Source organism: Aegilops tauschii, chromosome 3, assembly GCF_002575655.3.
Source record: "Aegilops tauschii subsp. strangulata cultivar AL8/78 chromosome 3, Aet v6.0, whole genome shotgun sequence".
In the NCBI taxonomy this organism is placed as follows: Eukaryota; Viridiplantae; Streptophyta; class Magnoliopsida; order Poales; family Poaceae; genus Aegilops; species Aegilops tauschii.
In genome coordinates, this window is record NC_053037.3 from 624,183,633 (window position 1) to 624,197,526 (window position 13,894).

General features: G+C 41.6%; 1 protein-coding gene across 1 annotated transcript; it reads left to right on the forward strand.

Moving 5' to 3' along the window:
- The first annotated feature begins 1,004 nt into the window (after nucleotides 1-1,004).
- On the forward strand, nucleotides 1,005-11,003 carry LOC141020858 (uncharacterized). The gene is made up of 3 exons (XM_073495808.1): nucleotides 1,005-1,090; nucleotides 2,097-2,148; nucleotides 9,729-11,003. The coding sequence occupies exons 1-3, from the start codon at nucleotides 1,005-1,007 to the stop codon at nucleotides 11,001-11,003; spliced, it is 1,413 nt and encodes a 470-aa protein (XP_073351909.1).
- The last annotated feature ends 2,891 nt before the right edge of the window (nucleotides 11,004-13,894 follow it).

Genomic DNA, 13,894 nt, shown 5'->3' on the forward strand with positions numbered 1-13,894 from the left:
GATGTATTGTTGTGCGGATTTTATGAAACTTTGTTGTATGTCAATCATGCTGCTAGTATTAGTGTTCAGATATGCCATGTCAATATGAGCACATTTTTGGCACATATTGTCTCTTTAAATTGGTAAAAATATTTTCTTATTTCAAAATTTGATATTTTTCGTAGAACCTGAAAAAATTCTAGTAAATACTACATGTTTCCGGTAGTAATTTGGGAAAATTTCACTTTATTTGCACAAAAGGATTAGGAGATAACCAATATTTTATTGCAAAGAGTGTTCGGTTTTCTCGGCGTGAACTTTGAACCCACCCTGCATTTTCTTTCTAGATTTGCCACTGGCAGAAGGAGTTGAGTGTGCGCTCTGTTGGCAGCGGCATATTGATTTGGTGGTGAGTCAAATTTAGAGATTTGAGGATTTTAGGATTTGAACCTAAATTTCCCACCCCACAATCATCTGTATCGTGGTTCCTCTGTATCTTATAGTTAGATTTAGAGTTTCCAGGATTTAGACCACATGATCAAATTTATTAACTTTATTAGAGTCGGATTTAGGGATTTGGTTTGTAAGTCCAAATTTATTATTGATTCAACAATTGTAAATCGGGACAGTGATGTGACTTGCATGCTTTGATAATAGAGATAAAAATAAGGGTTTTTTTTATTTCTGTGCCCCTGGATCCTTAGTTCTACTCATTCATCCCCACGATCTTAACTTTTGCTCACTTTTCCCCACTCCCTTGGCTGAAACCCTCAGAACTGGTCACAATGGACGTTGCCCTCGGGTCAGTGCTTTGACCGTTAACTCTGACGAGTGGGGCCGCGTAGGGCCGAGTCCACATTTTGACCGTTACGTGCTAACCAATGGGGCCGCGAAACTGACACTCACTGTAGGTTCCCCTCACTGTAACCTGAATCAGATCGAGTCACTTCCGCGCCGCCCCCTCCGCCGCCGTCGTGCCGCCTCCGCCGCATCTACCCTCTCTCCCCATCTAGGATTAGGAAGCGATGTCGGGGGAGCACCCCGTCCGGCCCGTCGACCGTGGAGATGATTGGGTCGAATCAGAGGAGGATAATTCATGGATTCCACCTGGGTAAGCATCGTTTTGCTCTCAAATTGATTAGGAGATCCGTAAATTAGACTGTATTTGACCACCGTTAGCGTGAATCAGTGCAATTTATCTAAAAAAATCGGCCTAACTGCGCCCTTTATCTTATTTTAATCGAATAGGGTTGATCCTGCACTTGCTTTTCGGCTGGCAGTTAGAATGGAAACTAGCGAGCTGCGTGGAACTAAACCGTGTCTGATTTCTTGGTTTTTCTATCCTAAAGTGGTAGAAACCAGCATTTCGTTCACCGATTTCCGCGAGCCACTCTGTTGTGAGTATCCTTGGAGCCCTGCCGATGCTGTTGAACTGAGATATTTCGACAGTACCGAGCAGAGATTTGTCCCATTAACTTGTGATGAGCATCTGGGATTGCTATTTAGTTGGAATGCTGACAGCCGTTTCGGTAAAATCCATATCGATGTGCTTCAGGCACGCAAACAACATATCCCGAAGGGGAAGGGTGTTCAGACATCATCTGTCTCTGCTAATAGCGAGCGTCCTCGCACTCCTTGTAGGTCGAGACCAAGTAAACCTAGTGGTTCTGAAAGCCACAACATGTCGGCTGCCGCTAATTCTGCCACTTCTCCTCTCCCTTCTGCACCTGATGATAGAAGTAGATGCAGAGCCTGACGAGGAAGTGCCTTGACATGATGATGAGGATGAGATTCTATTCCCTGAACTGGTAGATAGAGTCAACAGGCAGTGGAAGATGAATATGCAGAGGAGCCTAGCAGCCGTGCTAGATTTGATGACACTGACGATGAAGAGAGGGAGGAGAACATCGACTCCTTAGTTTTACAAGAATATGATGGTGAGGACATGCCAACATTGAGTGGAACAGGGAGAATCCTGAGCTTACTCCAAGAACCGTATTCGAATCGATGGTGGACTGTCATAATGCAGTGACTACATATTGCATTCTCACTGAAAACTCCTATGAGGTTGATAGGACTGAGCCAAGAAGATTCACTGTTCATTGCCCTTATGATAGGTGTAGGTGGAGGTTGCATGCATCCACTATGCTAAAGAGCAAATTGATTCAGGTATTACAACTGAATCTTTTTATCAGATTATTTATCCATTCTATATTCAGATCATGTGTACTGATACGTCTCCGTCGTATTTATAATTTTTGATTGTTCCATGCCAATATTATTCAACTTTCATATACTTTTGCCAACTTTTTATACTATTTTTGGGACTAACATATTGATCCAGTGCTCAGTGCCAGTTCCTGTTTGTTGCATGTTTTATGTTTCGCAGAAACCCCATATCAAACGGAATCCAAACGGGATAAAAACGGACGGAGAATATTTTTGGAATATTTGGAGAATATGGGAAGAAGAATCAACGCGAGGCGGTGCCCGAGGTGGCCACGAGGCAGGAGGGCGCGCCTGCCCCCCTCGTGGGCCACCCGTAAGGCGGTTGCTGCTCTACTTTGGCCGCAAGAAAGCTAATTTTCGGAGAAAAATCTGGGCGAAGGTTTCAATCCAATCGGAGTTACGGATCTCCATATATATACGAAACGGTGACAAGGCAGACCAGAGGAGCGCAGAAATAGAGAGAGACAGAGAGACAGATCCAATCTCGGAGGGGCTCTCGCCCCTCCCATGCCATGGAGGCCAAGGACCAGAGGGGAAACCCTTCTCCCATCTAGGGAGGAGGTCAAGGAAGAAGAAGAAGAAGGGGACCCCTCTCCCCCTCTCTTCCGGTGGCGCCGGAACGCTGCCGTGGCCACCATCATCATCACCGCGATCTTCACCAACACCTCCGCCATCTTCACCAACATCTCCATCACCTTCCCCCCTCTATCTACAGCGGTCCACTCTCCCGCAACCCTCTGTACCCTCTACTTGAACATGGTGTTTTATGCTTCATATTATTATCCAATGATGTGTTGCCATCCTGTGATGTCTGAGTAGATTTTCTTTGTCCTATCGATGGTTGATGAATTTCTATGATTGATTTAATTTGCTTGTGGTTATGTTGCTATCCTTTGGTGCCCATCATATGAGCGCGCGCGTGGATCACACCATAGGGTTAGTTGTATGTTGATAGGACTATGTATTGGAGGGCAAGAGTGACAGAAGCTTCAACCTAGCATAGAAATTGATGCATACGGGATTGAAGGGGGGCCAATATAACTTAATGCTATGGTTGGGTTTTACCTTAATGAACGTTAGTAGTTGCGGATGCTTGCTAATAGTTCCAATCATAAGTGCATAGAATTCCAAGTCAGGGATGACATGCTAGCAGTGGCCTCTCCCACATAAAACTTGCTATCGGTCTAGTAAAGTAGTCAATTGCTTAGGGACAATTTCGCAACTCCTACCACCACTTTTCCACACTCGCTATATTTAATTTATTGTGTTTTTATCTAAACAGCCCCTAGTTTTTATTCTCGCGCTCTTTATATTCTTGCAAACCTATCCAACAACACCTACAAAGTACTTCTAGTTTTATACTTGTTCTAGGTAAAGCGAACGTCAAGCGTGCGTAGAGTTGTATCACTGGTCGATAGAACTTGAGGGAATATTTATTCTACCTTTAGCTCCTCGTTGGGTTCGACACTCTTACTTATCGAAAACTGTTGCGATCCCCTATACTTGTGGGTTATCAAGACCTTTTTCTGGCGCCGTTGCCGGGGAGCAATAGCATGGGGTGAATATTCTCGTGTGTGATTGTTTGCTTTATCACTAAGTCATTTTTATTTGCTGTTCTTAGTTGTTCTTTATCTTTAGTTATGGATATGGAACACGAAATACCAAAAAAAAGGTTTACTTGCTACTCATGGAGATGGGGAACCTCCTAAAACCCTCGATGCTCAATATGTGAACAATATTATGTACCACTTTGATAATCCTGAGAAAACCTCATTCAATTATGTAATGGGAGACACGTTGGACCAACGTGAATACTTTAGGGATTATCGCTTGACTCAAAAAGGGAAACTATTGTGGGATCAAATTTATATGTTGTATTGGTATGCTAGGCAACTGTGCTTGAGATATGATTATACTTGTTGCTCTAGGATGAAGGCTCCACACCTTCCCTTTTCATGCGAATTTAATGATAATGAAACCTTGGCCTCTTATGCTAGAGGTATATATGATTACTATGATGTGGAACAAATAGAAGAATTTGTTGCTTTTATGGGTGCTTATGAAATTGAATCTATGTTCAAAGAGTTTGAAAATCTTTATGATGCTGTTTATAGACCTGAAAATTTAGCTATCCTTAAATATTGCTATGAGAATTATGAATACAATGCCGATATTGATGCATTTATTGAGAAAGTCTCCGCTGTCCAAGAAGAGACTAATATTTTGTAGGAGTCTATGGAAGAAGAAATTGATGAAACTATGAGCTCATTGGATGAAAAAGATGATGAGGAGAGCGAAGAACAAAAGGAGGAAGAGCAGATTAGCTACCCGTGCCCACCTTCTAATGAGAGTAACTCTTCAACTCATACATTGTTTAATTTCCCTTCGTGTTTACCGAAGGATGATTGCTATGATGATTGTTATGATCCCGTTGATTCTCTTGAAATATCCCTTTTTCATGATGCTTGCTATGCTTGTGGCCAAGATGCCGATATGAATTATGCTTATGGAGATGAACTTGCTATAGTTCCTTATGTTAAACATGAAATTGTTGCTATTGCACCCACGCATGATAGTCCTATTATCTTTTTGAATTCTCCCAACTATACTATATCGGAGAAGTTTGTGCTTATTAAGGATTATATTGATGGGTTGCGTTTTACTACCACACATGACGATTTTGATAGATATAATATGCATGTGCTTGCTGCTCCTACTTGCAATTATTATGAGAGAGGAACTACATCTCCGCCTCTTTATGTTTCCAACACGATAGAATTGCAAGAAACTGCTTATACTATGCATTGACCTTTACTTTGCGTGCATGAATTGTTCTTTTATGACATGACGATGCATAGGAAGAGAGTTAGACTTCGTTGTTGCTTGATTTATGTTACTTTGTGCTCACTACTAAATTACAAATCATTGTTAATTAAAATTGGCTTTGATATACCTTGGGATCCGGGTGGATTCATTACTTGAGCACTATATGCCTAGCTTAATGGCTTTAAAGAAAGCGCTGCCAGGGAGACAACCCGGAAGTTTTAGAGAGTCATTTATTTCTGTTGTGTGCTTTTATAAAGTTCAAAAAACAAAAAAAAGAGGGGAACCCAAAACTTTTTCAAAAAGAAAAGCGAAAGTGAGAAAGACGAGCATTGTTAAAGTGGGAGCTAGCCTTGAACTTTGTTCATGCTCACGGAAATTTTGTGAATCTTGATTACAAAAACTTTTCAATAAAAATAATTAAACCCTTGTACAATTCCATTGTATTATAAAAATAATGTACCAAGGTTTGCCTTTAGGACGTTTACAATGTTTGTTGGTTTGTGCGGTGCAGGACAGAAACTTTGGCTGTAGTGCGTGATTTTTCATTTTTTTACTGGAACGTCAAATGGTTCTGATTCTTTTTGCACTGTATTTCTATACAAATTTTTTATTTTTCCTAATTTTGGTAGAATTTTTGAAGTATCAGAAGTATGGTGAATGTTCAGATTGTTACAGACTGTTCTGTTTTAGACAGATTCTGTTTTTGATGCATAGTTTGCTTGTTTTGATGAAACTATCAATTTATATCAGTGGATTAAGCCATGGAAAAGCTATATTACAGTAGACACAATGCAAAAACAAAATATGAATTGGTTTGCAACAGTACTTAGAGTAGTGATTTGCTTTATTATACTAACGGATCTTACCGAGTTTTCTGTTGAAATTTTGTGTGGATGAAGTGTTCGATGATCGAGAAGGTCTCGATGTGAGAAGAAAGAAGGGAGGCAAGAACTCAAGCTTGGGGATTCCCAAGGCACCCCAAGTAAATATTCAAGGAGACTCAAGCGTCTAAGCTTGGGGATGCCCCGGAAGGCATCCCCTCTTTCTTCAACAAGTATCGGTATGTCTTCAGATTCGTTTCGTTCATGCGATATGTGCAAATCTTGGAGCGTCTTTTGCATTTAGTTTTTACTTTTCTTTTATGCACCATGCTGGTATGAGATAGTCCTTGGTTGATTTATAGAATGCTCATTGCACCTCACTTATATCTTTTGAGTATGGCTTTATAGAATGCTTCATGTGCTTCACTTATATCATTTGAAGTTTGGATTGCCTGTTTCTCTTCACATAGAAAACCGCCATTTGTAGAATGCTCTTTTGCTTCACTTATATTTGTTAGAGCGTGGGCATATCTTTTGTAGAAAGAATTAAACTCTCTTGCTTCACTTATATCTATTTAGAGAGATGACAGGAATTGGTCATTCACATGGTTAGTCATAAAATCCTACATAAAACTTGTAGATCACTGAATATGATATGTTTGATTCCTTGCAATAGTCTTGCGATATAAAGGTGGTAATATTATAGTGTGCTAGTGGGTAGTTGTGGATTAGTAGAAATACTTGTGTTGAGGTTTGTGATTCCCGTAGCATGCACGTATGATGAACCGTTATGTAACGAAGTTGGAGCATGAGGTATTTATTGATTGTCTTCCTTTGTGTGGAGGTCGGGGGCGCGCGATGGTTAACTCCTACCAAACTTCCCCCTAGGGGCATGCGTAGTAGCACTTTGCTTCGAGGGCTAATAAACTTTTGCAATAAGTATATGAGTACTTTATGACTAATGTTGAGTCCATGGATTATACGCACTCTCACCCTTCCATCATTGCTAGCCTCTTCAGTACCGTGCATTGCCCTTTCTCACCTCGAGAGTTGGTGCAAACTTCGCCGGTGCATCCAAACCCCGTGATATGATACGCTCTATCACACATAAGCCTCCTTATATCTTCCTCAAAACAGCCACCATACCTACCTATTATGGCATTTCCATAGCCATTCCGAGATATATTGCCATGCAACTTCCATCGTCATCGTATACATGACTTGAGCATTCATTATCATATTGCTTTGCATGATCGTAAGATAGCTAGCATGATGTTTGATGTCATTGCTACGCTAGATCATTGCACATCCCGGTACACCGCCGGAGGCATTCATATAGAGTCATATCTTTGTTCTAGTATCGAGTTGTAAGTAAATAGAAGTGTGATGATCATCATTATTAGAGCATTGTCCCAAAAAAAGAGGCCAAAGAAGCCTAAATAAAAAAAGGGGGGCCAAAGAAGCCCGCAAAAAAAGAGAAAAAAAGTATAAAAGGGACAATGTTACTATCCTTTTACCACACTTGTGCTTCAATGTAGCACCATGTTCTTCATATAGAGAGTCTCTTGAGTTATCACTTTCATATACTAGTGGGAATTTTCATTATAGAACTTGGCTTGTATATTCCGATGATGGGCTTCCTCAAATGCCCAAGGTCTTCGTGAGCAAGCAAGTTGGATGCACTCCCACTTAGTTTCCAGTTTGAGCTTTCATACACTTATAGCTCTTAGTGCATCCGTTGCATGGCAATCCCTACTCCTCGCATTGACATCAATTGATGGGCATCTCCATAGCCCGTTGATTAGTTGCGTCAATGTGAGACTTTCTCCCTTTTTGTCTTCTCCACACAACCTCCTCCATCATACTCTATTCCACCTATAGTGCTATATCCATGGCGTGCGCTCATGTATTGCGTGAGGGTTAAAAAAGCTGAAGCGCGTTAAAAGTATGAAACAATTGCTTGGCTGAAACCGGGGTTGTGCATGATTTAAATATTGTGTGTGATGAAGATGGAGCATAGCCAGACTATATGATTTTATAGGAATTACTTTCTTTGGCCATGTTATTTTGAAAAGACATGATTGCTTTATTAGTATGCTTGAAGTATTATTGTTTTTATGTCAAATGATAGACTATTGCTTTGAATCACTCGTGTCTTAATATTCATGCCATGATTAGATACATGATCAAGATTATGCTAGGTAGCATTCCACATCAAAAATTATCTTTTTTATCATTTACCTACTCGAGGACGAGCAGGAATTAAGCTTGGGGATGCTGATACGTCTCCGTCGTATCTATAATTTTTTATTGTTCCATGCCAATATTATTCAACTTTCATATACTTTTGGCAACTTTTTATACTATTTTTGGGACTAACATATTGATCCAGTGCCCAGTGCCAGTTCCTGTTTGTTGCATGTTTTATGTTTCGCAGAAACCCCATATCAAACGGAATCCAAACGGGATAAAAACGGACGGAGAATATTTTTGGAATATTTGGATAATATGGGAAGAAGAATCAACGCGAGGCGGTGTCCGAGGTGGCCACGAGGCAGGGGGCGCGCCTGCCCCCCTCTTGGGCCACCCGTAAGGTGGTTGCTGCTCTACTTTGGCCGCAAGAAAGCTAATTTTCGGAGAAAAATCTGGGCGAAGGTTTCAATCCAATCGGAGTTACGGATCTCCATATATATACGAAACGGTGAAAAGGCAGACCAGAGGAGCGCAGAAACAGAGAGAGACAGAGAGACAGATCCAATCTCGGAGGGGCTCTCGCCCCTCCCATGCCATGGCGGCCAATGACCAGAGGGGAAACCCTTCTCCCATCTAGGGAGGAGGTCAAGGAAGAAGAAGAAGAAGAAGAAGAAGAAGAAGAAGAAGAAGAAGAAGAAGGGGACCCCTCTCCCCCTCTCTTCCGGTGGCGCCGGAACGCTGCCGTGGCCACCATCATCATCACCGCGATCTTCACCAACACCTCCGCCATCTTCACCAACATCTCCATCACCTTCCCCCCTTTATCTACAGCGGTCCACTCTCCCGCAACCCGCTGTACCCTCTACTTGAACATGGTGCTTTATGCTTCATATTATTATCCAATGATGTGTTGCCATCCTATGATGACTGAGTAGATTTTCTTTGTCCTATCGGTGGTTGATGAATTGCTATGATTGATTTAATTTGCTTGTGGTTATGTTGTTGTCCTTTGGTGCCCATCATATGAGCGCGCGCGTGGATCACACCATAGGGTTAGTTGTATGTTGATAGGACTATGTATTGGAGGGCAAGAGTGACAGAAGCTTCAACCTAGCATAGAAATTGATGCATACGGGATTGAAGGGGGACCAATATAACTTAATGCTATGGTTGGGTTTTACCTTAATGAACGTTAGTAGTTGCGGATGCTTGCTAATAGTTCCAATCATAAGCGCATAGAATTCCAAGTCAGGGATGACATGCTAGCAGTGGCCTCTCCCACATAAAACTCGCTATCGGTCTAGTAAAGTAGTCAATTGCTTAGGGACAATTTCGCAACTCCTACCACCACTTTTCCACACTCGCTATATTTACTTTATTGTGTATTTATCTAAACAGCCCCTAGTTTTTATTCTCGCGCTCTTTATATTCTTGCAAACCTATCCAACAACACCTACAAAGTACTTCTAGTTTTATACTTGTTCTAGGTAAAGCGAACGTCAAGCGTGCGTAGAGTTGTATCGGTGGTCGATAGAACTTGAGGGAATATTTATTCTACCTTTAGCTCCTCGTTGGGTTCGACACTCTTACTTGTCGAAAATTGTTGCGATCCCCTGTACTTGTGGGTTATCATGTACTGTTTCTTAATTTTATTTGACATCATTTTTCATTTTGTTTCAGATAAAAAGCAACTCACACGGGCACACTTGCCCACCTGGAGGAGGAGGGGGAAAGGACAAATCTAAGCTTGCAAAGGTTAGGTTGGTGGCAGATGCAATCTTGGATTGGGTGAGGGAAACACCAACAATTGGTCCAACAACACTCCATGGGAAGCTATTTGAGAAGTACAAGATTAATATATCTTTCATGAAGATTTTCTATGCTAAGGAAAGGGCTCTTGATAAGATTAATGGTCCATGGAATGAGAGTTTTCAGTTGCTTTACACCTTCAAAGCTGAAGTGGAGACGGCTAGTCCATGGAGTGTTGTAGAGATTGACAAGCATACAGTTAAGTATAAAATAAAAGGGAAGGCACTGGAGAAGGAGTGCTTCGGGAGGGCTTTTGTTTGTTTCAAGGCTTGTTGGCAGGGGTTTCTGAATGGTTGTAGGCCCTATTTGGCTGTCGATGCAACTGCTTTGAATGGAAGATGGAGAGGCCAGCTAGCAGCAGCTTCTGTAGTTGATGGACACAACTGGCTATTCCCAGTTGCATTTGGTGTGTTGGAGGTAGAGTCCGAGGAGAGTTGGTTCTGGTTTCTGCAGCAGTTGCGCAACATTATAGGTACACCCTCATGTTTAGTTATACACACAGATGCTTGCAAGGGTTTAGAAACTGCAGTAGAAATTGTATTCCCTGGAGTGGAACATAGGGAATGTATGCGACACCTAGCGCAGAATTTTAAAAAGAAATTCAGAGGCAAAGTTTATGATGAGAACCTATGGCCAGCATCATACACATGCAGCTTGAGGAAGCATGAGCACCATTTGAGAGTGTTGTATGCTCACAATCCTTTGGTGAAGGAGTACATGGATGAACATCATGGAAAGTTGTGGTCAAGAAGCAAATTCAATGAAATCTGCAAAGTAGACTATGTGACCAATAACCTCGCTGAGTGTTTCAATGCAAAGTTCAAGTCAGTGAAAGGGCTTTTGTTGTGGCAAGCATTTGATAAGATCAGGCAGATGATCATGATAAAGATGGCTCTTCGTAAAAGAATTGTAGAAACACAATATGTTGGCCATCTTATGCTCCCATCTCTGATTAAGGCATTGCATGCCAAGGCAAGAGGACTAAGGATGAAATGCATTCGACCGTCGACATACAAGGCTGAGGTGACATACACAGACAGTAAAAATAGGGAATGGAGATATCCAGTGAACCTTGCAACTAATGAATGCAGTTGTAGGCAATGGAAGATCCGCGGGAAGCCGTGCATACATGCCTACATCTCATGACTGCTATTGGAGGTGAAGATGGTGAAGTTGATCAGTATTGCTCTGAATATTTCTCTGTTGCCAAATTGAGGGCTGCTTATGCTGAAAATGTGCCTGCACTCTTGGGAAAAGACCAATGGAACATAGCAGACCCAGGGTTCAAACTCTGTTCTCCTGTACTAACTAGACCACCAGGAAGTACAAGGAAAAACAGGATAAGAGCTGGTTAAGAGGGAAGCGTAAAAAACAACGTAAGTGCAAAAGATGTGGTATCCTAGGGCATATTGCTAGGCATTGTACCAATCCAATTGATGCATCATTTGGAGAAGAGGGACAATGGGCAGCAGCAAATGCAGAGGAGAATGCAGCAGCAGAAGAGAATGGAGCAAGTTTAGAGGAGAATGCAGCAGCAGAGGAGAATGCAGCAGCAGAGTTGAATGAAGCAACTGAAGTAGCAGCGAGGTACGTGTGCAACATTTCCCTTTTTGCATTTGTTCTCTTTTTTATCAATGACTAAGCTCAATTTGACCCAGGTCTAGGTTAATTAGAGGCACAGGACAGAAAAGACCAAGAGAGGAAGAAACTTCATCGGTTGAACCATCATCTGATGCAGAATTTGAAACCATGGCTTATGAAGGTTTTGAAGCTATAAGAGATGAGGAAGTTATTTTGTCTGAAGTTCCTTTAAGGATGAGTGAACCCACAGATGACCGTCAACTGGTCATCACTTGCTCGGTCAGTCAAAGCTCAACAAAACCGCCACCACCAGAAGTGAAGATCAGAAGCAACAAGACAAAGCTTTCAAAAGCACAAAATACCCTAGCCAGGGAAACCAGAAGCAAGACGGTTAACCCATCCCGGAACACAAGGAGCAAGGCAAAGATTTGAATTTGAACTTGAATGGAAGTCATAAACTTTGAACTTTAAGGATTTGTAATAAGGGTGAAAACTTCTAAGGTGTAATAATTCTATTTGTAATTTGATGTGTATTTGAGGTAGAATTTGATTTTAGGCAAACTTTGAATTTGAACCAACACTTGAAGTCCATTCCCCTGTGGCGTGAGTTGCAAAGTTTGTTGAACTATTATAAACATTAGGTGATCAATTCGATATCTTTTGCATGGTAAAACTTGTAGTCATGAGAATGTGCTCCAAATGAGCTCCCAAGCTAGGGTAAACAGCCCCATTTGTAATCAAGTTTTTTTTGGACCTACTCCAAATGAGCCGAATATTTTTTATTAACACCTATTCAATCTATATAGTGTAGATTCGAAGAATCACTATTCACTAAATTAATCTTTCTATTTTTACATTTTTTTGAAACAAATATACTTTAATAGAAAACCATGAAAAAAACACGTTTAACATATGGAAATGGAAAACTAAGTTCAGATCCTTCTTATTCACTTTGAAATCAAGCTTTGGTGATTTTTTTGAATTTTTTTAAATTTTCTAAAACCGAATGGAACCCTACCTCCTCTCCTTGGTCTCTATGAAACGTTGTACGTGATAGCTCATATGTGTGAAGGTTTTTTCATGAAAATGTCCATAGACAAAGTTTATGATTATTAGTGGGTAACATGTCACACAAGACAACATTGTGCGCAGGTTTTATATTTTTTTATTTTTTTTAAATTAATGGTGCTCATTTGACCTCGATCGTGCTAGCTAGGTTTTCTTTGTAAATGTCCGTATACCAAGTTTAGTATTTTTCCTCGTTAGTGTGTCTTATAAAATGACGAACGATGAAGGTTTCATATTTTTTCAATTTTTTTAAATTAGTTATGCTCAGTCAAAGCCTTGGAAACCCCGTTGACCAGCTCAAAACCCCTCTAAACCCCGCGGGGTTTCGCCTAACACTAGCTCGGAACGTCAGCTATCCGATCATACCCTAGCGCCAAGCGACAGCCCTTGGATGTGGTCTTCTAGAAGGAATTCCGAGGGCAGGCTGCGTGCAGGCTCCGCGTCGTTGGATCACATGGATGGCTCCACATCGTTGGATCGTGGGGCGATCCGCGAGAGGAGATCCGCCAGACTTGTTGGTTGTGCCCCTCCTTTCTTCTGCTGCTTATTCTGCGGCGACGAGAGGAGCCACTCCTCTGCTTCTTCTTCTCCGGCGACGAGAGGAGCCACTCCTCTGCTTCTTCTTCTCCGGCGACTATGGGCGATATGTCGAGCTCCACTTCAGCCTCCCGCCCCTCGTGGACCCAGTATGGTCCACTTCCCATGGAGCGATGTCCTGACTGCCCACGCAGCGCGCCACTGATACAGTTGACTTCGAAGGAGGTCAAGAATGGCAACTATGGGCGCGAGTTCGTGAAATGCGAGAGCAAGCCAGAGGGGCAGGTTAGATCTCATGATTTTTCTCTGATTTCTTTTTCTATTTGCTTTTAATTCTTTTTCGATCTGGGAATTAGGGTTCATGTTTACGTTTTAGATCTTGAAGAAATGCACACATTTTGAATGGGTGGATGACTACGTTAAGCGGATTCAATTCAATGGGGCCCCAACCCGGGAGCTCAATCTGCCGTCAGCACTAACGAATTTGGTCTCTGAAAGTGCTGCTCTGACAGTTGGGGATGCAGATCTGAAGGGGGAATTAAAGAAGATGAACAAGAACTTGAAGCAGATGATTCAATTGAACAAGCAGGCGAATCTGATAGCTTTAGGATTTTACCCCTTTTATTTTTTGTGTAGTTGCTCTAGGATTTGCTTACTTGCTGGTCATCACTCGTTAGAGATATTATTAGTGTGGTGTCATGTGCTCTAGGATTTGGTTAAATTTGTGGATCATGTGCCATACGATTTGCTTAAATTTGTGGATCATGTGCTCTATGCTCTGTGTTGCTTAATTTGTGGATCATGTGCTCTATGCTCTGTGTTGCTTAATTTGTGGATCATGTCAGTTTTCT

Excerpts from the sequence above, each read along its gene's own strand:
- LOC141020858 (XM_073495808.1), top strand. The coding sequence starts at position 1,005 with ATGTCGGGGGAGCACCCCGTCCGGCCCGTCGACCGTGGAGATGATTGG. Across the intron at positions 1,091-2,096 it reads AATTCATGGATTCCACCTGG|GTGTAGGTGGAGGTTGCATG; the intron begins GTAAGCATCGTT and ends CCCTTATGATAG. Across the intron at positions 2,149-9,728 it reads TAAAGAGCAAATTGATTCAG|ATAAAAAGCAACTCACACGG; the intron begins GTATTACAACTG and ends ATTTTGTTTCAG.